At 37.8% G+C, this 25,210-nt stretch overlaps 1 protein-coding gene across 8 annotated transcripts in view; it reads left to right on the forward strand.

The window, feature by feature from the left end:
- ZNF385B (zinc finger protein 385B) overlaps positions 1-20,648 on the forward strand; it is a 346,769-nt gene extending 326,121 nt beyond the window's left edge. For all 8 annotated transcript variants that reach the window (XM_070422651.1, XM_070422656.1, XM_070422649.1 and 5 more), the window contains 5 exons: positions 1,280-1,442; positions 15,862-16,107; positions 17,263-17,441; positions 18,015-18,116; positions 20,124-20,648. In XM_070422651.1, coding sequence (XP_070278752.1) covers positions 1,280-1,442; positions 15,862-16,107; positions 17,263-17,441; positions 18,015-18,116; positions 20,124-20,342 — 909 coding nt within the window. In that variant the 3' untranslated portion in view covers positions 20,343-20,648. The remainder of the gene's footprint in view (positions 1-1,279; positions 1,443-15,861; positions 16,108-17,262; positions 17,442-18,014; positions 18,117-20,123) is intronic.
- The last annotated feature ends 4,562 nt before the right edge of the window (positions 20,649-25,210 follow it).

Raw genomic sequence — 25,210 nt, forward strand, 5'->3', positions numbered from 1 at the left:
GGGTTATACACTAGAAAAATGACTTATATATCTGTTGTTGAAACATAAAATTATAACCTGGCTCATTCTGTCTATTGTCAGTTCTACCTAACTACCTACACAGATAGACACACACACACACACACACACACACACACACACACATACCACTTATATCCTGCTTGCTGAGGAAAATGAATGAAAGCTTTGGTATAGTAATCTTCAAACACATAAAGTTATATAAGAGAACTGATGTAAAAGTTATGACTTTAAAAATCCTCTCACAAAAACTAATTTTATCTGATAGTTTTATTATCCATTTCACTTTTATAAGTAAGCTAATATGTCATATAATGTATGTTTAATTTTTTCACCAAATGGATATTTATATTTTCAGGATCTATTCAAAATGAAATCAAAGTGAATATACATATTCTTTTATTAGTATCTACATTAGTACTTGATGCCAAAAAATAAAATCCTTGTTCTTGAGTCAGAGGTGAATTTTCCAAATGTCAGTAAATTGACTAAATGTTTTCTTGTTTTGCTGTAAGTTGTTTTTGTCTTTTTAAGGTTTTTAATAGTCACTTGTCTTTATCTCTTTTCTTCCTTTTGATCCAATATTGAAGTCACAGTTCTACCCATGTTTCATGTATATGTGAATATAACAATAACTGCTTAGACTTCAGAATCACATCAGAAATCAGAAACAAGGACTGTCCCTACCCCCTTTGTGGCTTACATCACCTATTTCAGAACTGAAATCATCAAAATGTTATATGAAACACATGTAGGTGACTCCAAAATGCAGTGCCATCTTCACTCACTAGCAAGTTGCTTTGTTACATCACTTGCTCTCAGAGCAGAGTCCAGAAGAAACTAGATTCAGGGCAGACAGGTTTTTAGCTGGAGGAGGAAACAAAATGAAATGGTTGTGAAAGGATATGCATGGGTAGGACACTCAACGCACCTTGCTATCAGCTAAATGTTTGAAAAGTAACCCCATCGGACAGTGTGGAAGGCACTGCTGACAAAGATTACCTTTGTCACAATTTTGTGCTGGCCCTGTTGTCCTCTGGTTCTCAAAGACACAGGTCTTCCACGTTATAAAGAAGGTTTCAATATGCAAAAACCTCTTAGATACTGTTCTACCACTTCATTAAATGCCAAAACGTAGCCAAGTTCTGAGTGGTAAATGTCCATGTTGCATATGATTGAATGTATATTTTCCTGCATGATCATCCATTGTGGTGTTTGTAAGTAGCCAAAAAAAATGAGCCTGATTTGTTCTCCTTTGTAGAGCCAGGCCGAGGCCCACTACAAAGGAAGTAAACATGCCAAGAAGGTCAAAGCACTAGAGGCAACGAAAGCTAAACCCAAAATGGTTTCTTCCAAGGACAGCGCAAAGGCTAACCCCAGCTGCTCCATCACTCCACTCACAGGCAACAGCTCTGACAAATCAGGTCAATGACCCTTTTTGTTCTTTACATTCTTTGTGTTCCTCCGGTCCCTTGGCCCAACCCCATTCTCCTCCGCTCAGCTGTCGCATGTTTTCTCCATGATTTGTTTTTATAATATTAATATGTTTCCTTCACAGGAGGTTATGTGTTTGCATGGAATCTAAGCATTTGATATGTTACCATTCCATGTTGTTAAATATATACATTTAAGTATATATGTGTGTGTAAATATGTATATATAAATATGTATATATGGTCTGCTTGGTCACAGTGTGTTTAGACAAAAATCAAGAAATGGACCTAAAATACTGACTTGACTTTGATTCCTTTCTATTCATTTTATGTTTGATTTTTACTCTAGATTTTTGCCAGTGAAGGAATTTTTAAACTTATTTACTAATAGATGTTTTTGTATTCTTTTACCACAATGAAGGGGAATGGAGGAGCAAAATGGTAAAGTTTTCTGAGCGAGTGGCATTATTAAATGAATCTGAAAACATGCTCAATATTTGATTTTTGAAGATGTCTGAGAGTTCCCCTCAGAGTTACAGATGAACTCTAGGAGTTTAAGGGAACTATGTACAAAGTAGTAAATTAACTAACAGCAGAGCTTTGGTACTTGGAAATGGGCCCCTAGTAGAAGTACGTTTTAAGAAGAGCCCATATTTCACAGTCCCAGTGAATCAGCAATTTTTCTGAGTCAGTTAAAACTAAATGATTCAGAGAGAAGAGGAAAAATTCATTTTTCTAGCATGTACACCATGAAACTGGATGTTTACTAGGCTTTCACACACTCACATCTGCCCTCAGGGCCCAAAATGGATGAGTCATCTTGTTTTAGTGGCTAGTTGAGGACCAGTGTCTATTAAAGGAGACAAAAAGAATATATCCCTTTCTCTGTTTGCCTCTCTCTTCAGAAACCTCTCTGTTGTTAGAAACACACGCGCGCACACACACACACACACACACACACACACTTCTCTTCTGCTCTTCACATCACTGTATGTTTTGAGGAAGAGACTCCAGAATGCTTTCCTGGGGCTGCCCAAGGCCATTGGAGAATCATTTTATTACTGTAAAAGGAAAGTTTACAAAAGCCCCTTTAGCTAAAGAGACTGTGTAGGAAAAGACTATTGTTAGTTAGGCCCCATAAATACTGGTTCCAACGCTCTGCAGTCTAGGAGTAAGCTACCCCAAACTTGGTAATAGACTTTTTTGTTCTTTATGTCATAGAATCACTGAATTGTGTTATCTAATAAATAGTGGATTATTTTATCACAATCTTTTAAAAGAACAGAATATATATATATGTATATATGTGTGTGTGTGTATATATATATATATATATATATATATATATATATATTCTAATTAATTTTAACCCAGGTCAATCAGGTATTAAGGTTAAATATTATCTCAAGTTTACAAAGCAGCAAACTGAGGCCAGGTCCCTGCTGCGGCAGTTATTTGCTGGAGGTTACCCAGTGTTTGGAAGAACAAGATTCATCATCTCCGGACTTGCTGCCTGGTTTTATTTTTTTATAGGATATTGTTGCTTCTGTGAAACAATACTCTGTCAAAGATTGTATTATCTGGATTATATACTTGATTAGAAAAAAAATATGTTTCATTAAAGGCAGTTAAGTAAGAATAGCTGTCCTGTTCACATTTTAGAAGTTGGCGTAGAATTAAATGTAAAATCCAAAGAAATGTCTTTTATGGTCTCCTAGGATCTATCCCAACTTTTAATGACACATTAATGGGAGTTCAAACCATAGTAGGAAGGAGGAGAAATGTGCTTTGGGAGAATTGGGGTCAAAACACAGCAAGCATTAGGCAGCTTTAGGAAGATGGTGAGAACATATTGGCCAGACACTTTACCCAAATTTCTCCCTGGAGTTCAAGTGCCATAATGCCATATGACAATACACCTCCCTGTGCTAATATGCCCCATACATCAAACTGAATGTTCTTTTGTGACAGCATTTAACCACTCATAGCAGATTCAAAAAAAGAGCCTTTGAAAAACCTTATTTCTTGAAAATAATAAAATATTGTGATAATCAACCTAATGATAAAATATTTTGATAGTGAACCTAATGGTCCATATGTCTAATCTTTAGCAATAGATATCAATTAGATAACAAGATTGAGAAAACACATTTCTAGTTCTCCAAAGTATGTAAAGCTATTTAGAGCTAAACAGCCTTTCATCGGTTGCTGTCTAAATAGATGAATGCCAATGGGATGACTTAAAATGCTACAGATATTTTTATAAATGCAATTAAGAGCAAAGATGATGGAACCAGCATGTTATGCTTGAAATATAACAATAGGAACACCTTAAATTTATTCAGTTTAAGATTCAGTCACATATAAGTTTTCATATGACCCTCTCAACAACCCTGTAATTGGTAGGGCTGAAATTAGTATTCATCTTTCATTGATTCATACAACAAACTTCATATCCATTTACTCACTCAACAAATATATATTACTGTACTATGGAGTATAGTACATCTGTATATTTTGCCAGGAGCTGGGATGCAACAGTGAACAGAAAGAAATTTTCTTGCCCTAAAAGAATTTCTAACCTAGCATGTGTGTTTTTTATTGTGTTGGATATTTGGACTACAAAGAAAAATAATAGTTACCACCTTGAGCTGCTACCAAGGTAACAATGAAGAACCTGGGGTCTTGGAAGGGTTAAATGGCCTGTGTGAGGTCCACAACTTATATCCCAGGTGTTAGAGCAGGAACTAGGGGCTCCTTGCCCCTTGCATATTCTGTTATTCCCATTACTTCTAAATTTCTCTCTCTTACTTGGGGGAGAAAATACAAGTATCCCAATGGGCAAAGTCAGATCACTAAAACACTTTTTAAAGAATTAGTGGGTAGGACCATATGTTACTTTTAAATTGCTTGCTGACTGTTGATATTTTTTAGTAGGAGCTATGGTATTGAAAGGGCTGTTAAGGCATTGTTTTATTGATAATCTTCCATTCCTATGCAGTATGTTGTTTGTAGCATTTAACCATAATAGAGCAAAGCTTTAGAACTTACAGATCTTTTCAAGGACATCTTTGAATGAAAACACTAATTTCAGGTAAATGACAAATGTTCTCAAAGCTCCAGCTTGACAATTGTAGACTTTATGTGTCTAAGCCAAATATACTGACTGAGATAGAGATCAACATTGGGAAGGGCATCGCCAGTATGGCAGGAGCCTTGAACTGCCTCCTAGGGTGTCCAGTTGAGTTGTTCTGAACACTATCCAAATTTTCAGTCACATTTGGAATCATTCCATCTAAAATATTTCCACTGAGGACATGGAGATTATTTTATTTATTCCATACCCATGACCATACCATGCAGACTATGAGATGACAATGTCAGAAAAGACATAAGAAGGAAGGAAAGAAGATAGGATATCTCAAAACAGCTCCTTTCAGTTTTCAGTATGTTGTCCTTCTGCATGGTGCAATCTCTTGGGTGTGAACCCAGAACAGTTATCAACCAATATATCCATGTGATTTGCCTGCAAAGGCTGCAGTTCAGCTTTTTATGACCACCCTGTTGCCTTATGAAAGAGCATTTTCAATTTTGTCCAAGAGTTTTTCTGCCAAGGATACAAATACAGACCCTCGCCTCATCATTTTTATGGGTTCCCCTGTGTGTTCCACAGTTTTTATGTGTTGTTACAAATGGGGCCAGGTTTTCCAAATGACAACTTCTCATTTCCGCTGACTGCCGCAGGACTCCATCGATTAGCTAGCAAGGTCTCCGTAACTGCCTCTTCCCCCCTGTCTGTCTCCAGCAACAGGACCTTGTGGTGTTGAGTAGGAAAAAAAATGATAGTTTTCTGCTTTGGCAGCGTCTGTCATTTATAGATGAGCACCATCATAAATTTGGCATACATCTATCCAAATCCAGGAGGCTGAGATTTAGTGTCCCTCATAAAATAATAGATTAACTATATTTATGACAAACATCTTAAGTATGAAATTCTGGGGTACAATCATGTAGAACATAAATTGAGTCCCATCTGTCTAAGGAGAACAGACCATTATACTAGGGCTCATATTTTCATGAAATGTACATATATCATTAAGACTTTCAAAGTCAATTTGAAAAATGAAGCTGCCTCCGTCTTTGCCTGTGCACCTTGACTTTGACACAGCAACCTGCCAGGCAAGGCTAAAGACGCTTAGGTAGTTAAGAGAAAACTAACTTCTGAAACTTTTGAGCATTTTCTTTTTCTTTTCTTCCAAATAATATTGAGCATTTACTAGTATTGTTAGGTTCTCCACTTCTGAGAGAAGTGCCCACCGTTGCTCTAATAAAGTAAACCAAAAGTTAAGACTGACTTATGATTTACTGAGGATCTATTAACTTATGATGTACTAGGGATATGTTATAAAACATTCTAAAAAAACAAAATCTTGGATATCTCCTTGAGGGTTATATCACCATGAAAAAACTTGTCTGCATGTAAATTATATTGGAATATATAAAAGGATTTTGTATGCACATTGAATGATTTCGTAAATGCACAACCATCGGTGACCTTGAAATCTTAACAAAGGTCATTACTTACATTTTTATGACATTTCACATTTTTGCTTCAGGAAGAATTCTCTTAAAATGACATATTTTTCTGAAATGGTGGGTAATCAAATAGAACTAACTACTCAATCAGTATTTGTAGATTCTGTGTGCAAGGGCACTGGTACTAGGCACTTTAGAGGATTCTGAGCCAGATTCTGATTATGCTTAGAGTCTAGTGTCGTACAAATTTAGCTTTATAGTATAAAGCTTAAAGTGTTTTTATAGAAACATTTCTATAGTATTTTCATCTTTCCTGACTTCTGTCTCTGAAAATCAGGTTCACAGTTATAGACATTGGGCATAGTATTATGCAGTACTGGTTTAGTGCTCCCATTTCTATAGACAGCACTATCCAATTAAACATCCTGAGGTGGTAAAAATGGTGTGTTTTCCAACATGAGTGCCATTAGCCACACATAGCTATTCAGCGCAGGAAGTGTGGCTTGTGCTACTGAAAAGCTGAATATTTAATTTTAAGTAGCCACTCCTGGCTATGGTATTGGACAGCAAACACACCTGTAGACTGTGGTACTCTTTGCTCTTTTGACTCCAGAGAAGGCGTTGAACTCTTGAGCCTCTCTTTTTTCATCTGCAAAGTACAAGTAATGTCCTCGCAACATCACAGCAGTGTTGGATGGAGCAAATGAAATAATCGTGAGAGAGCTTTGCAAATGTAAAACCTAATAAATATTCCTATGATTGATGTAATTAGTTTCTTGGATTTTTTTTTTTTTTGTCGTCCTGTGGTATCTTATTTCAGCTGTCTCTTTTGGCTGCAATCAGTGAGAGGTGATCAGCTATCATCTTCCATTATGCTGCACCTAATAGAGCATATTCTAGAAAAACAGATCCAAGCTTATTAGGCTTATATGCAAAATATAATCTTAACAGCAGTACTAGTAATAATTAATGTGTAACTGAATGATCATTACGTGCCTGATACTAATGTGCTAAATATTTTATATATACTATCTTATTTAATGATCATAACAATCCTCGGGTGAATGCTAGAAACTGAACCGTAGAGAGGGAAAATAGTGGCTCAGAGTCATTCAGATAGAAAGTAGTTTCAAGACCAGAGTCTCCCTGGGGCAGTCCTTCAAATTCACTACCATGATACGTTACCTTTGGATGAAGGTTCGTGGACTGTACTGCAAATGCTTTTTGAAGGCTGTTTGGGATTATTTTTCGCTAGGTAATACTGCTAGAAGTCTCAAAACTCAGAAAGTGTTATCCCCTTTCCATATATCCTATTTTACAACTGGTTTTTATTTGTTGTTGTTGTTTTTAAGTTTTGAGTAGTTTGAATAGGGATATATTAATTAACCAAGGTATAATTCTTGAGTGTTATTTACCTACTTTGCATGTATAGCATAGTAAAAAGAACATGAGCTTGGGGTCAGATTAGCTCTACCTCTCACTGACCATATAACCTTGACCAAGTCATGTTCACTGACCTTCTATTTCCCCATCTATAAAATGGGAGGACTAATACTTAACTCCCCAGTTTTCTGTCAGGATTAATGAACTAATAAATGTGCCTGGATCCATGCCTATCACTTAACAGACACTCAATAAATGGGAGCCATAAAAAGCAACCATTTGTTCAAAGAAATTCCCAGACCCTGTCCTTATCTTGACTCTAGGATCATTTCATGCCATCCTGCCATGCAACAGTGATCTGCAGTTACACTCTTCTTTATGTGCTTCCTTTATTGTCTCATAGTAATTACTGCACTTGTGTTTTCATTCCAGGACATTAAGGCTCGATGAGCCTGACTTTTCCCAGTGGAACGTTTAAAGATGTAGAAGGACCTTCTTGGTCTTTCTCACATTTCTGTATAATGGACGAAATGTCTTTTTACTCATTCTTAATACATCTCATCCAGTATGTCCCCTGCAGCTCCTGGTACTTCATCCTATACACAGCAGTTTAATATATGGTTAGCATATATTAAATGAATATCATTAAGTGGAATTGAATGGGGGAAGTTCTGGTGTCCCCCCTCTACATGGACAGGGCAAAAAGTCATGGGTTAGCTCTTTTTCTTCGTATTCAATAAGACAGATGACCCATCTCATAGGTTGATCTGCTCTATATATAGCTACAGAAGGGACAATTTAGCACATCCCCATTTGTTGAAGGAGAAAATTGGGTCCTTCATATAGAGAAGTAGCCCTCCTGAAGCCAGGGTTGGCTACTGAGATCAAAGGAGCGGGAGAAGGGGAGAGGTTGTAATCAGAATGAGAAACACACCCCTGCCTGACAAGTTCCTGCTAGCATTTATGTCAGAAAAATAGGAGAAACTAGTCATTCCATACATTGTATTCCTAGCTTCTTGCAAAAATTTTTCTTAGTGTACAATTCTTTTTGTACACTGTTAATTATTTCACCTCTAAAAAATATGTGCTTTAATTTCTTTCAAATATGAAATGACATAGTACTAGAAATTCTTGTCACAATAGAGATTATTTTGTCCCTGGATCCCCAATATTTGAACTTCTGTCAGAGTCTTATGATGATTTTTGCCCATTTAACTAGCAAAATTCATATCTAAGTTAAAATAATTTGTCTTCTGCTTGACCATTGTAGCTTAGTGGTTGAGCATTGACCCATGAACCAGGAGGTCACAGTTATATTCCAGTTCAGGGCACATGCCTGTGTTGCAGGCTTGATCCTTAGTAGGGGGCATGTAGGAGGCAGACGATCAATAATTTTCTTTCATCATTGATGTTTCTATCTCCCTCTCCCTCTCCTTTCCTATCTCTGAAATCAATTTAAAAATAATAATTTGTCTTTCCTAGCACAATATCTTAATTCTTACTTCTCTATTAACAATTGTTTTTACTCAATGTGAAAATTAGTGTACCACATTTTGAGTTTAGGAAAAGTTACTTATTTCATTCTTTTCAACCAAAATTTTACCCAATCCTTTGACTCATCCATAAGACATAATGATTCACATCTAGCAAAAGTTTTTTAAAGTACTTTGAAAAATCTTGAGTAGATGTTCTGTTCATATTTAAAAATTCCAAACTGAGAAAACCCTTTTGGAAAGCAGTGTCATAGGATAAATCAAGAAACCCCAAAAAATGTTTATTCCATTTGACCAATTAATTAATACCAAGGAAATAATCCTAACGCAAAACAAAACAACAAAAACGTTATGAATGAAGATGTCCATTGTAGCATTATTTGTGTTAATGAAAACTGTCAATAAGATGATCAGTATGAGAAAAATTATTTAAAGTTCTTGTATCCAGTATAATATTATGCAGCTTTAAAGTAAATAAAATAACAACATGAAAAATGCAAATTATACCAAATTGAAAGTTTAAAATTGTTTACTCATGTGCATAGTGTATTTGCATATATTTAATGAGCCCCCATGGAATATCCAGCATCACGCTAGGACTGGGTATATGACAGTGAGTCAGGCAGACTTGGGCCTTGCCCACATGAAAGCATGTCTAGAAGGGTAGAAACTGAACAGGTGATGACAAGCTTGATGGTGAAAAGAAAGGGATGCTGACCTTGTTTGGGAAGGAAGGGAAGGCCTAAGCAGAGGAAGTAAGCATCTATGCCTGGTGGGTGAGAAGTTAGCTACGCAAACAGGGACCCTGGCTTGGGGATGGAGGTGAAGAGAGTGAAAATCCTCTCATCAGAGGGACCAGTACTCCACAGGAGTTGACATGTGAAAGACTATCCCTTTTAAATAACTTGGGGATATGGAAGGGTAATTAGGATATGTAGAATGTGATTAAAATGGTGGCTAAGGACAGAAATGAAGGCAGAATGAAATGATAGTAAATATGGAGGTTCTTAACCTCTTTTATGGCCAACCAATGAAGCCTAGTCCCAGAATAAATGTTTCTAAATCCATAAAAGAAAACTTGTAGTTTTACAGAGAAAAACAATTACATTGAAATATAGTTTTCAATTTCTTGTTAGGATATAGTGACACAGTAATTAATACAATGTATTCATTAAGATACAGCAATAGGTCTAATATCTATCATAATTTTGAAGGGCTGATTAGCATAAATGGTATTTCAAGCTTCCTATGACCATTATAATATCCAATGAAAATATCTGATTTCTCTTGGTGACAAAGTTATAGGTACTGCTACAGCTGCTATAATGTGTTGTCTTCACTTATAATTGAAAGAAATGCTACATTTCAGTTAGGATAAGTGAACATAAAGATATATTTGTCATTCAAGTTCATGGATCCTGTGAACTCATTGGCCCCATAGGAGTCCACAGACCCAGGTTAAAAACTTCTGCTCAGTGTGATAGGATTATGGTTGTCATTTTTCTCCCTTATTCTCCACATGGTATTTGCAAGATAACTTCTTCTGATGACTTGATGAGGTTTATGTATCTTGGGCCACAGATAAATGGGAAACAGCTTCTTAGTCTTTTACTTTGTATTATAGTTGGGAGGTTCACAATCTGTATTGCAACCTCCTATATCTTCCTTGCTCAATTCTCTTATGGTCACGGTTATAAGTCCCTATGTTGGAAAATTCCTAAGGGACTTAGCATGATGAGAAACCCCGGACAAACCCCTTTGGGGATGTAGGCCTATTAAATTAATATCACTTTCTATGGCCAGCAAACTTTCTCCTGCATCCTGTAGGTCTTCAATATGCAGCTGGCTTTGACAACTTGGTAATAAGTCAGCAGACTGAGTCTAGGCACAAATTCTAGATTTAAAATGTAAAAATATGATTAGCTTTTAGCAATATCTAATTTTAAAGGATTGGTAGTTTTCTGATGCCTGGGCAGTCCAGCCCCTGAATGTCTGCACAGCCCCTTAGGGCAGGCAGTACCCATTTAGGTCCAGAAGGAGTGAGGGCTGACCCCTATCTCCCTCAAACAGCCTGAAGCAATGAGCTTGTTTGCTGACTGTAAATTTTTTATATTTTCTGTATTAAACAAAGATACACTTTTTAGATGAAGAAAAACTCAGTTTCCTCATCATCTCTCAGACTGACGTTCCCATTGTCAGTGTGCATTTCCCCAAACCTGGAGTTTCAAAGCTGAACCCTAAACTCTTCATCTAGGGATGAAGGAGGTGGGAGGAGCAGAATTCAAACATTTTCCTTGTACCTTGAGAACCTATGTTTCCTTTGTAAAGGGCCATTCAGTTAGAAGAAAAAGAACCTGCTCCTCATTCGACCTAGAAAATTCATTTTTAATCTTATTCCTGGCTTTTGAATCGTTACTGGACCTACTCCCTGAGGGACTTGATTTGAGTGGCATGAGTTAGTTATTCTATTTTCCATAATAAAGCTGCCTCAGAAATAACTGTTTCACATCTCTTAGTGACAAATCGGAAAGGGGGCAATTTTTCACCCTGAAGAAGTTGAAATGTGACTTTTCTATTGTACAAGTCAAATGGCTGGAAAACTACACAAAATAGGAGAAAGCTGTTCATTAGAGTCAAACACTAGCAAACAAGCCCTCTTTTGTGCTCCCTTAGAAAAGTGACAAGTGCAGGCATATCCTCTGTTTGGCTCAAATAAACTCTCAGAAAAGTTCCACACAAAAAAAAAGAACTAAAAGTGACAAGTTCATTACTATCAGTGCCCGCTTTCAACATGGAAATATCTGGAGGTGCCACTGTTTTATCTGAGTGTGACACTGACAACTTCTGCTCCCCAACAAAGTGGCACAGGGGACAGTGGGGCAGTTGTCATGCAGACCTCAGACAAGGAAGACAATGACAGTCATATTGTTGGGCCACAAAGTCACTGCAGGGTGTAGTCCAATGGCCAGGACCCCATTGACATGGGCTTTCAAATGGAGAGAGCAGGCATATCCTAAGTCAGGATTGTAGCCTGGCAGAAAATTGCAGCCCTGGACTGTTTTGAACTTAAGAAATTAGTGACCTGGCTTAAATTATTTAAAATGCATAAGTTTCTTTGCTTTTTTAAGGTAAGGACATACAGATTCTGACTCAGTGAAGAGTCACTTTAATTTATATACAACGTTCACTGCTTCCAGGATTAGTCTAAAAGCCAAGATGTAAAAATTAGATAGAAATGTAGTTCATTAGGAATTAGCAAGCTTCCCAGTGATCAACTGTGCTTGAAGACACCGAGTTACTGGAATTTGGCTTTAGGTATGATGACGTGGCATTGTACGTGAAGGGCGCACCGGCATCAGATTGGCCCAATATGTAATATTTGGCATGTTCTTTTCATTTCTGTGTGAGGATATTCTGTTAGGATGTTTCATTTTCTCTGAGGCTGTATTTCAGTCATATAGTGCTCAGTTTTATCGAATAGGTGGGTTAATTTGAGTAAAGTTTCTGGAGTGAAAAATATTGAAAGCTGATTTCCTTCACATGGTTTATCAACTGGATATGAAAACAGCTCCCAAAAAGAGGTTTTCAAAATGTTGAGAGGTTTGGAAAATAAGTAAGTTAAGGTGGAATCTCCCAAGGAGGCTACTTTGAACAAATAAATTCACTTGGCTGCATAAATTATGGATATCTGTTACAAAGGGCAATTCTGATGTAGCTGAGCAAATTTTGCTTCAAAATCCTGGAGGATAAAACCTTTGAAAAGGTGTTTGAGTAATCAGGAAATAATTAAGACAGTCAGAGCCCTGCTTTATGTGAGGGAATACTTGAAAGTGGAATTCATATTAACCAGAAGTTGGCGATGACATGCCTCTTATTTAAAAAGAAGAAGTAAACAGTACATTAATTAAATTTTCTAATACACAAAATAAGGAGGCTTTAAAATGCCAGTAAGGAAAGAGAAAGAATATAATGGGATTTGATAAAAATATCAAGCAATTAAAATGAGGAATAATGAAGTTAGGCATTGTTGTCATCATCTATGATGATACCAGATACTCACCAGGCAGACCCCACTTTCTAACACCTAAGCATTCCCTGGTGCTTCCACTTGTTCCACCCATTCACCTCCTACTCCTTTTCATCCCATTCTATGCTTATCTAACTCTGACCTTCAAAACCCAGCCAAAATGCCACTTTCTTCATGAAAAATGTCTCCTTTTGCCTAGGCTAGGAGTAATCATTTCCCCGCTCTATGCTCCCATGCCTCTTACTCGTTTCCATCATAAATTAGACATCTCTGAATGACTGTCTCATTTCCCGTGCTAAACTGTTACTTTCTTAAAGTCTATACCTGCTTTACTTACTATTTTCTTCAGTCTAGCACATTGTCAGCAACTAGCATATTGTTAATATGCCTCTGTTAATGAATAAATGGCCGCTTTTGAAAAAGATATATGAAAAGGAAATGTTATATTTTTCTTAAAGAAATAGAGATACTGAGAAAAGATGTAATTTTGTTCATCTTCTCAATGTTACCTGAATTGGATAATTGTTGAATATGGTAAATATTGTCATTTGAGGAAAATAAGCTTTAAAACTAAACTACAATTTTAAAACAAAGTAACAGCTTTTTCACCTTTCTGGGTGGCTATTATCTGTCTTTTATCATGTTAGTTCCATATGAACTCCTCCCTTTGTGCAGGAAGATTAATTCACTGCCACTCATGAATAGCTAGAGAAAGCATCATGCTCATTTATGCCACCTACTGACCTGTGGGACATTATTTAATCTATATGAGCCCTAGTTTTCTCATCTTTAAGAAAGGAATAATCATTTGCTGCCTTACTTGTTTCACAAGTTTGCTGTGAGAGATAAGAAGACAATGTAAGTGATAGTACTTTGTAAATTGTAAAATTCTTTGTTAATGTAGAAATATATGGAGGAAATCAATATAAGGGACATTAAAATAGTAATATGAAAAAGAGAGAGAATAAGTAAGTGACTAAAACAGGTCAGATTCTTTAGGTCAAATTTATATGAAATATTTTATGAAATGTTTGAAGGAAAGATTTTGCTATGCAATAACTTAGGTTTCCGTCATAAAAAAAAAAAACAGTAATGCCATAAGGGCAAATGTTAAGATTACTGAATAATTTCACTTGGTGTGTTCTATAAAATTGCAATTTTAGTCTGAGGGGTCCTTATAGATAAAAGAGTTTCAGGCCTGATATAATAATCTTCAATCTAATTTACTCACTATTATCATTTAGGAAGGATGATTCATTTCCTTCTCTACTACTGTTGAGGTCAGTTTAGTGAACATCTAAAATATTTTCCATCATACTTCATGGCATCCTAAAGTTTTAATAAAGTTGCTGGAAAGGAATATAGATTGTGGAATCCTAGGATAAAAAGGGACCTGAGCATTCACTTATTCTAAATACCATCCAGACTTGGAATTCATCTGTAGAATCCCTGCTATATCTGGTCTTGACCTGGACGGATCCAAGGCAAAAAAAGGGATGGGAGTCAACGGCTGATCCCTCAATCAATTAAGTAGAGATGTGACCTCCTTTTGGTTTTGATGTGTGTGAAAGCTTTGGTTTGCCTGGTATGCAGAACAGACATACTGTCATGTTGCTGTTCCCTTGGTCACACCTGGCCTCTTGGTCATCACACAGGTCCCATGGTACACAGGCCCATGGTACAGAGTTCCAAATTAGCTAGGGCAATGAACAAATATATCTTCAGGTTTAATTCCCTTTCTCTCTTAATGAGAGTTTATTAGCATATCTGTGGCCATTTTCTAAGAGCACCAGCTCTAGTAGGATTAAACCTGTGATGGATTTCGCTGTTGCTTAAGAAGTTCCCTTTTCTTTCCCAAAGGAGCCACTGAACAGAGCGTCTTGAATAGCAAATGAACCCTGAAGAGTTAAAGTCACTCTGGCCCCTCATACAGACTGCATATGGGCCTTAAGGATTATAATCATTTAGTAGCTGCATGATCAAAATGCCAGATGTCTGTAACTTATTTGGTTAAACCTCATATTGTGCTTATGGTTAATGTCATTATGAGGTGCTGGGTGGGGAGAGATTAACCAAAGAATTTATATGCATATATGCATAACCCATAGACACAGACAATAGTATGGTGAAGGCCTGGAGGGGGGACAGGTAAGGAGTGGAGGGGGTCAATGGAGAAAAAAAGGGACATCTGTACTACTCTCAAAAACAAGGTTAAATTTTTTAAAAAAGAATTAAGGGAAGCAGAAAACAGTTTACAGAAAAAGAATAATAAAATGGGTTTTGATAAGAATAGAATATTATACAGAAATGTATAGAAATATGTGATTAATATAATTAAATTTATACAATATTATACAAAAATAGAAATTTATAACTTAGAGTGGCAGTAGTTAATACATATAATGGAATCTTTGCATCCTATATTTTAGATAAATCATTTCCATTCAAAGAGCAGCAAAAACTTAACTAATCATAACCAAAATAAACCACGTTTCTTTCCTCCTATCTGCCACACATGCCAAACTTGAAATGTTTAACTTGGTGTAAAAATTGAATTTTAACTTTATATTCATGTCCTAATTAAAACATAAGTAGTTGAATGAAACTCCCGTTGCCTAATGACTTATTTCATGTTACTATCACATAATGTCATCATATTGGAGGGTATCTGGTTTCCCTATATATTAAAGACATCCCGGAGCAAAATTTACAATTCAAGGGTATTAGGTAGAAAGTTACGGGCTTCAAGTGGGAGAATGAGTCATTTCTTATGTCATCATGACCTTGGGGTGACCTGATATGGAAACTGATGGCATGGGATTCTGTTTTAATCAGACTTATGGACTAAACTCTGTGCTGGGGTAAAACCAAATATAGAAATCAAATTCTTATTTTTAACTCCTGCATGTCCATTTATCTGTGTTGATATGATACATGAAGCTTTAATACCATGTCTCTGTGTCTCTCTTAGAAGACAGAGGGAAGCTAAAAGTCAGCAGTTCCAGCCAGCCGTCAAATTCTGAAGGTGGCTCCTTTCTCCTCAAATCTGGCACCACAGCCCTGCCCCTGGGCGCAGACACTTCTCCCTCCAAGAGCACCAATGGGGCTCCTGGTACTGTCTCTGAGTCAGAAGAAGAAAAAGCCAAAAAATTGCTTTATTGTTCGCTATGCAAAGTGGCTGTGAACTCCCTGTCACAGCTGGAGGCACACAACACAGGTTAGTGGTTATTGTTGGGATTTAAATAATGTGCATAACAAAATCCAACTTTTCCCTTCAGAATACATTGGGTGTTCAAACATTAGGTTTGTTCCGTGTCTTCTCTACTTTTTTGATTCAGATGTATGATTTTGAGAAAAGCCTGATCAGCATGGCAAAAGCAGATTGGAGATAAAACTTGTTCTGTTCTATATTTTCTAAATGTACCTAATACCTCCCCAAACTCACTACAAGGAAGTGACGAGGATGAAGACATATATCTATGCACAATATTCACTGCAATACATTTACAAGAGAAAAAAAATAGGAACAACCTAAAAGTCCCTCAGTAAGGAAATATTGAATAATTATAGTAACTCAACATGACAGATTATATTATTCAGTCATTAAAATGTAATTATAGACTGTCCATGTGGCTCAGTGGATTGAGGTAGTCCTATGCACCAGACAGGATACATGCCTGGGTTTCAGGCTCAATCCCCAGTAGGGAGCATGCAGGAGGCAGCCAATCAATGTTTCTCATTGATGTTTCTATCTCGCTCTCTCTTCCTACAACTCTCTCTAAAATCAATAAAAACGTATTTTTTTAAAAAAGTTAAAATCAATAAAGACAAAAGTGGTTTTAAAAAATATATAATTATAAGAAAATGTTTATAAGTTGATATGTGAAATTTTCAGAATATTTAATTAGTCTGATCCCAATTTTTAAAAAATATATTTTATGCTGATTTTTAAAGTTTAAGTATAGTTGGTATACAACAGTATATTACTTATATTAGTTTAGGGTATACAATATAGAGATTTGACATTTTTATACCTTACGATTGTTGTTTTAATAATTATCTTTCACCTTGCAAATTTCTCAAAACATTATTGGCTATATTTATTTTTTATATACTATAAACTAAACTAAAAAGAAATGCACTAAAATGATAACTTTGATTATGTCTGGGTCTTGAAAACATAAGTAATCTTTATTTCTGTTTTCCTGTTTTTTACAATGAAAACATGTTAAATTTATAAGAATTAAAATGGTCATTAAACAATAAAAGCATTGGTAAATTCAACCTGAAGATAACCTCTCAAGAATAAGAGAACAAAGAGCTTCATATAGTTCTTAAATCTCTATTTAATATGTGTCTCTTTCTAATTTAGGATCTAAACACAAGACCATGGTTGAAGCTCGTAATGGGGCTGGTCCAATTAAGTCCTATCCTAGACCCGGATCAAGATTAAAGATGCAGAATGGTAGTAAGGGTTCAGGACTACAGAATAAGACATTTCATTGTGAAATCTGTGATGTCCATGTTAATTCAGAAATTCAACTCAAACAGGTAATGTATTCTGAATTAGTAGTCACTGTTGTTTGGGGTCACCACTTGACTGTATATCTCCTCATCTATATAATGGTTCTCACTGTGCTCACAGTTATATTAACTAACCTTTATATGATGCATGCAATATGCAAAATACAGGTGCTTTGTGGAAGAAAAAGTCGCTACCAAATATTTGCATACCTATTGTTACTATATGTCAGATTCCAGACTAGGTCTGGAGCTCGCAGTCAGTCAAGCAGGAACTTCTGGAAGACAACTGGGCCATTCAGCTGATCATCCAAAGACCCAAAATCTGGTTAGGGGGACAGACTCCACAGTCACAGTGGTCACACCAGGCAAAGTTGAATAAGATCTATAGAGAAAGAGGAAAGGGAGAGAGGCATTACAATGGAGTGGGGAGCAAGTCCTAATCCACACACTACCTTGGAATTTGTACCTAGAACTGGGTCCAGCTACATCTGGTATGAAAGCCTCAAATCATGGTGAAACCAGCTACCTCTATCTGGAAATATATTTTACATGAAATAAAACTCACATTTAGATTCAGCTAATGCAGCAAACTTTTTTCAGCACATTTCTAGCCGAAGGCATAAGGATCGAGTTGCAGGGAAACCACTGAAGCCGAAATACAGCCCCTACAACAAACTCCAGCGGAGCCCAAGCCTCTTAGCAGTAAGTTCACCTTGCCTGCTCACCTGTTTTGTGGGGCAGCCTTGCTGGGTTGGGCAGATTCTGTGGGTAAGGAGGGCCTAGGGACTAATTAGTCCTGAAAGGTTTGGAACTTAAACAGCCCTCATAGAGAGAAATTTTAGAATGAACTGCTTAGATCCTGCCATAGGACACCTTGAAGAAAGCTTCCTTAGAGAAGCTGAACCTCTTCAAGAGCTAATACCTCACACTTTTAGGAGGACCTTTTGAAAAGATGACCTTCTTAAGCATATAAAGAAAAGAAAAGGCTCAGGGACAAGGACAAGTGATGACTGTTGAACCTGGGAAAAAAGGATTGCTTTCAGAAAACTAAAATTCACCCATTTAGCATCCTAGCATCTTCCTCCCTTCTCTGTCTTCCTCTCTTCCTCTCTCTCTCTCTCTCTCTCTCTCTCTCTCTCTCTCTCCCTCCCTCTCCCTCTCCTCTCCCTCTCCCTCTCCCTCTCCCTCTCCCTCTTTCCCTCTGACCCCCCCCTCAACCCCTCTGACCCAGGTAAGTAAAGTAGGTGTGTGTGCTGCCCTCTTTCCATGTCTGGTAGGCATGTTGGTAATCAGCCTGTTTCACCTGCTCTCAGTATGTGCTGTTGTCAGTTTCTTTGCAAAACTACCCAATGAGCCCTGGCTGGTTTGGCTCAGTGTATGGAGCATTGGCCTGCGGACAGTCTAGGCACGTGCCCAGGTTGTGGGCTCGATCCCCAGTAGGGGGCATACAGGAGGCAGCCGATCAATGATTCTCATCATTGATGTTTCTATCTCTCTCTCCCTCTCCCTTCCTCTCTGAAATCAATAAAAATATATTTTTAAAAAATAAACTACCCAAGGACTTCAGCGATAGGTGCCATGTAAATACCCAGACGACTGGATTTCATAATTTCCCTGGGACCCAGGCTGACATTCCATCTGAGGGTGAAGCTGGGAGTGGCCAGCTGGAGGCCTTGCTCAGGTTACCTTCCAACCGCTCTATAGACTCCCTCTGATGCTGAGCAGTGTAACCTGCACTAAGCAAATCCAGCCTCAGAACTCTTCCTGATGGCAAAAGAGAGAAATTAAGGATCAATGTCTTACTTCACAGGAAGATTCCACCCTGGGATTCCTTTCCAGAGAAAGCTGCTCGCCCACTTACCGTGATTCCCAATGAAGGAAATTTGAGTTAGCTGAAGTTTTTCAAGGAATGCTTTTTAACTGGCCAGAGAGAGGGGTGTAAACTAACTTTGTTTTCCTGACGCTTCATGGGTCCCTAATGTCCGGAACACCAGTCACCTACCCCAGTGCAGCTTTTGGAAGAGAAGTGAGGTAAAGGGTCATGAACACTCTTTAACAAATTTTTAAATAATAAAACACCTCTTCAAGGCTGCATTGTGGATTATGACAAGTCAGAATTTTGAGTTGAGTTCCATTGTCTAAGCAGGATCCCTTGGGGATGGTTGCTTTTCTTTCTGAGCAGCTGTACGAAACCACTTCAGGATCTGTCTGTTCCGAGGGCCTTTCCTATGCCCTCGTGTCCGAGGGCAAAGACCACCAAAAAGAGCTGAAATGGAGACAAATCCAAGTAAAGGTATCCATGGAGCCTTTGAAACCAGTTTTGTGAAAATGGTCATTTCTTGACTTCTGAGAATTAAGATTTTTTAGAATATATATTTTTATTGATTTCAGAGAGGAAGGGAGAGAGAGATATATATAAAAACATCAATGATGAGTGAGAATCATTGATCAGCTGCTGCCTGCACGCCCCCCCCCCCCCCCACACTGGGGTTCGAGCACACAATCCGGACATGTGCCCTGACAAGGTATCGCATGGTGACCCCCTGGTTCATAGGTCCACACTCATCCACTCAGCCACGTGGGCTGGGCAAAAGTAAAGATTTTTTAAATTTGACTTCTTAATGACCATGCTTAACTTATAAAAATATATCTGTGTTGCTTATTCAAAACAATCCCCCCACCCCCTTCCTGGTTCTCTCCTTCCTTTAGGCAAAACTTGCATTCCAGAAAGATATGATGAAGCCTTTGGCCCCAGCCTTCCTGTCCTCGCCCCTGGCAGCGGCAGCTGCGGTGTCCTCCGCGCTGTCACTGCCACCCCGGCCTTCCGCCTCGCTCTTCCAGGCGCCAGCCATACCTCCCGCCCTCCTGAGGCCGGGCCATGGGCCCATCCGTGCCACGCCTGCCTCCATCCTCTTTGCTCCCTACTAAGTCTGCAAGCCCCGAGTCGGTTGAGGCCAGTAAGTAGGAACGTTGAGAAGAAAAGCCAAAAGGATTCAACAAGTCAAGCATTTTGTGTTGCAGTGCCCTCACCCAGCCACAAGATGTGAGCCCGACTCCAAAGAACAACCCATCACTAGATTCAAGCGTGCTTTTAGGGCCCGCTCCTGTCATTGAGGAATCCCCGCAGCACAGGCTTTATCTCCCTATCAACTCCCCCTGCCCTGCCCCATTCAATCTGTGTATCTGAGATATTTGGTTTTATGCGACTGTATTGGTCAGAAAAAAAAACAAAAACATAGACATATATCATTCTCTGACTATTTTTCCATGAGTGTAATCTGGCTTAGAAACAATATGGAATATTTTCCTGACAGACTTGAAAAGTAGGGTCTTCCTCACATGTCTGTAAATAACTCTGGAATCAAATTGGGCACATGCTAGTGTGGAACACAAACAGATGAACACAAGTGCTTACTTGTGGGCCCCGTCCCACCAATGGATCACAACGTTTTCTTTCTGGTGTACTCTCGTTGACAGGGACTGTGTACTGTTTTAGACCCCAGTACTGTTGTATCCGGTGTAGTACTAGATCTGTATCTCTTGTCTGAATTAAACACTTTTTAGTTGCTGTGTAAATGTTAGGAAGCAAAATAGCTTTGAATTTTCTCGTTAAGAGAACAAAAGATAAAGTAATGTATTTTTTTTCATTTTCCATTTTATTGGGTGATATTTAAATGAAATAGAAAGCCATATAACATAGCTATAATTACTACCTGTTTGCTATTTTTGTTTAACTTATTTTGTAGCTTCCTCACCAGTTTGAGTTGCTAAGCAAATGTATACAAACAGAAAAGAGCTTCCTAAATTGCACATTTTTGCACCTCCTGTGCATTCTGCAAGAAGACAATGAATCCATGTATTTCTACGTAATTATCTTCTTCGTTTTTAACCTGTTTTCATTTGTAATGATGCTACATAATCTTGTGGCTCCCTAATGCAATAATGTACAGAAGATAAAAAATTTATAATTGAATAATTTGTCTTTCTGTTCACTGAATATGTTGCAGGTCATGCTGCCATGCTCCCTTTTAAGCTGATATCAACAAAACTGGAATGTTTGTGATATCAGGGGTAAGAAGTATCATAACACAACAAACCAGAGTGAACTCTTTTTGAGCATCTGTATCTGCAATCTGTAAATGGTAAAATGTCTGTGTATTTTTTTAAATGTACCTTTTCAATAAAAGTACAAAATATAAAAACATGTTTGTATTTTCAAAGTGATTTTCTCCTAAGATACCTTCAATTTGAAATCATCTGATGAAAGATTTTCAGTAGATGCAAAGATTGCTTTTTACATATTTAGCATTTCCAGCATATTTATTTGTCATGTTTATTCATTGCTGTTCACAGCATCTGTATGAGGCGAGACTTTGCTGCTGTTTTCCCTCTGAATCTCAGAGAAATTGAGCCAAAGTTGTGAGTGTGACCCAAAATAATGGTAGCAGCCTGCCAAAAAATTGGGACTGAATTTTTTAAACTTACTGTGTGTCTTCTAAATCCCTAGACCAGGGGTGGGCAAACTTTTTGACTCGAGGGCCACAATGGGTTCTTAAACTGGACCGGAGGGCCGGAACAAAAGCATGAATGGAGTGTTTGTGTGAACTAATATAAATTCAAAGTAAACATCATTACATAAAAGGGTACAGTCTTTTTTTTTTTTAGTTTTATTCATTTCAAATGGGCCGTAGTTTGCCCACGGCTGCCCTAGACCATCTTTTACTCATATCCATGGCAATTACACTCTCTTTTTAGAGAATTTTATTTCACTCCTCCCCCTTTACCTCCTCTAATCAGCCCACCCCTCTTTACTTCCACCTCGTTCTGTTCTCAAGTGTAAAGGTTAATACATCCCTTTTGTTATGATTATCGCTACTCAAAGAACTACACCAAAATTTAAAGGCTTAAAATAACAATCATTTTGTTATGTTACAATTTCAGGAGTCAGGAATTCCCACACAGGGGTAGGCTGGGCTGTTCTTCCTTTCCTTGGGGCACTAAGAGGTCCCTTGGTCATATTCAGCTGGTGGGTGGGCTGATCTAGAGGCTCAACATGGCTTCACTTCTGTGTCTGCCTGGATGAAGATGGCTGGAAGGCTGACCTCTACTGGAGTAGTTTTCAAGAGCCATGTGGTCTCAGATAGTTACCTACTAACTCTGGACTCTCAAAGATTTCAAGGGGCCTAAGTGGAAGTCAAAAGGCTTCTTGTAAAACTGTTTCAAAACTTACGGTGCGTTCTATTGATCAAAAAAGTCACTGAAGCCAAAGAGGTACAAGGAAAAGGAAATTATTCACTTTTCAATGTGAAGAAGAGCAAAGAATTTGTAGCCATCTTTACCACTCCATTGTAGAATTTTGAGGCAAGTGCTAACAAAGTTATTATTAATTCCCTTTTCCCCTACCATAAGCCCAAACTGTGTAAGTTTTTTAAAATGAGAAGAATTGGAGTGGGAGTAGGACCTAAATTCTCAATGGATGGCAGTGCAGCTGATACATGGCAATACGCTTCCTCTACCAAAGAGTTTATCTAACTATTTGAAAAGTGTTTCCCTTAATATTCTAGACTTACAATCAGGTTACTTTTAGAGTCTATTAGGATTTCAGTTTGGCATTCAGAATTTGGTTGATTTTTTTTTTTTTTTAATATGACTAATTTGAACTCTAACCAATACCAATTACACTAAACTTTGGTTGGACCTTCAGACATGGCTTATGGACATGAAAAAGTTCTGTTCGTTTAACACTTTGGAGAAGTTTTGTTTGTTTGTTTTTTGTTGTTGTTTTTATGGACTCCAATGGCAATTATATTTCATTTTTCTTATATCATCATCTATTCTATTAAAGATTACTTCAATACTAAAAAATTTTAATGTCAATATTTAAATAGACTCGGGAATGTACTGATTAGATTCATAGAGTTTAAGATTTTTTTTTAAATCACCTAAGGGAGGAAGTACAAAATAATAGCAATTAATTTAAATGAATACTTCCAAAAATAAGTCAGGAGTAGCTTCAAACAATCATTTGTAAATATTATTAAACAGACATATCATCCACACTGATTCTGAGGCAGCAGAGTGGGTCAATCCTGAGGGGTTATACATATTTGAACTAATACCCCTTCCTATGTCAGTTCTTTTTATTTATTTATTGATCTTTTTTAGAGAGAAAAAGGGGAGGCGTGGAGAGAGAGAAACATCAATGTGAGAGAGAAACATTAATTGCTTGTCTCCTGTACACTCCCCAACCAGGGATCAAACACAATCTAGGTATGTGCCCTGACCGGAAATCAAACATGCAACCTTTTGAACCACCACTCTACCCCCTCCACTTATTGGGAAAGTTTTAAAATGTGCTGCTCACTCTGACATAGCCCAGCTCTGGTCTCTGAAGAATCTGAAAATTGCTCTACTGTGGGATAGCCAGAAAAATAAAAAACAGCCAGTTAAACTTGAATTTCAGATATACAATGGATAATTTTTAGTATAGCATTCTAATAACATTTAGTATGATATTGCATATAGCATAAGTATGTCCCATAAATAAGTATACAATATTTGGGACATACTTATATTAAAAGAATACTTGTTGCCCTGGCAGGTGTGTCTCGGTTGGTTGAGCGTCACCCCATATACTGAAAGGCCACTGGTTCAGTCAGGGCACATGCCCAGCCTGCTGGTTCAGTCCCCAGTCAGGATGTGTCCACAACCAATCAATGTTTCTCTCTCACATTAATGTTTCTCTCTCTTTTCCTCTCCCTTCCTCTCTCTCTAAAAACATAATCAATAAAAACATATTTTTGAAAAAAAGAATATTTGTTGTCTATCTGAAATTCAAATTTAAATGGATAGACTACATATTTTTCTAAGTCTGGCAACCCTGTCTCAGGAGCATTTCTCTTCATCTCAAGTATCATTATTCTTCAGGAGAGAAGCAACCTCTTGGGTATTAAAAACTAATTAATGAGATTTTAAAGACACATTGTGCAATGCACTCATAAATAGAAAGAGGAAGGGATCTGCAATAAATGAGTCAATGATATATTAACAGGGAGAAATGCAGCTACAAAGGCAAATTACTTCAAGCTGTACAGATACCTGTCTAACAATATTAAACTACTAGAGGCCCAGTGCATGGATTTGTGCACAGGTGGGGTCTGACTGTGGGTGGTTGGCGGGCCAGCCCTGCCCCCCATCTGGGGGGGGGATTGGGGGGGTGGCTGACTGGAGGGGAGGGGCTGCAGGAGCTTGGCCAGCTGGCCCCACCCCCTGGTCAAACTCCTGGTTGAGGGGACAATTTGCATATTAGCCTTTTATTATATAGTAGGATTCTAAGAGCAAAACGCCAAAATTTTCATTCATATTATGCACCAAACACATCAGCCCCTGATTTATTCCTTCTCTGCTCTAAGGTAATTCTTAATTTCTGGAGCAGCAATTGTTATCGTGGTGCAGAATTTTTCTCTAAGAAACTGCTTTAAGAAAAACTACCCTACAGTTAATATAGTTGAGAAAGAGAATCAAGGGATTCCCATTTGGGGGGATTGGACAGGGGCAGAACAAAGGAGAAAGAGCTGACAGGACATCAGGTGGAAATCTTGTGCTAAGTAAGACTGTCTTTAGGAGTCTAAGGAAACTTAGTGAGGAGATTGAGTTTGGGGATGTTTTGAGAAATAAGAACCCACACCCAGGGGTGCCATGGGAGAGAGGATTATTGTGGGAGGGAGAGATGGCCAGAAACTATTTGTTAGTTAAAGATTAAGTTAGCATCCAGGAATACACCCTTGATAAACACA

Source organism: Myotis yumanensis, unplaced genomic scaffold (assembly GCF_028538775.1).
Source record: "Myotis yumanensis isolate MYYU_CA2020_CCGP unplaced genomic scaffold, mMyoYum1.0.hap1 SCAF_8, whole genome shotgun sequence".
NCBI lineage: Eukaryota > Metazoa > Chordata > Mammalia > Chiroptera > Vespertilionidae > Myotis > Myotis yumanensis.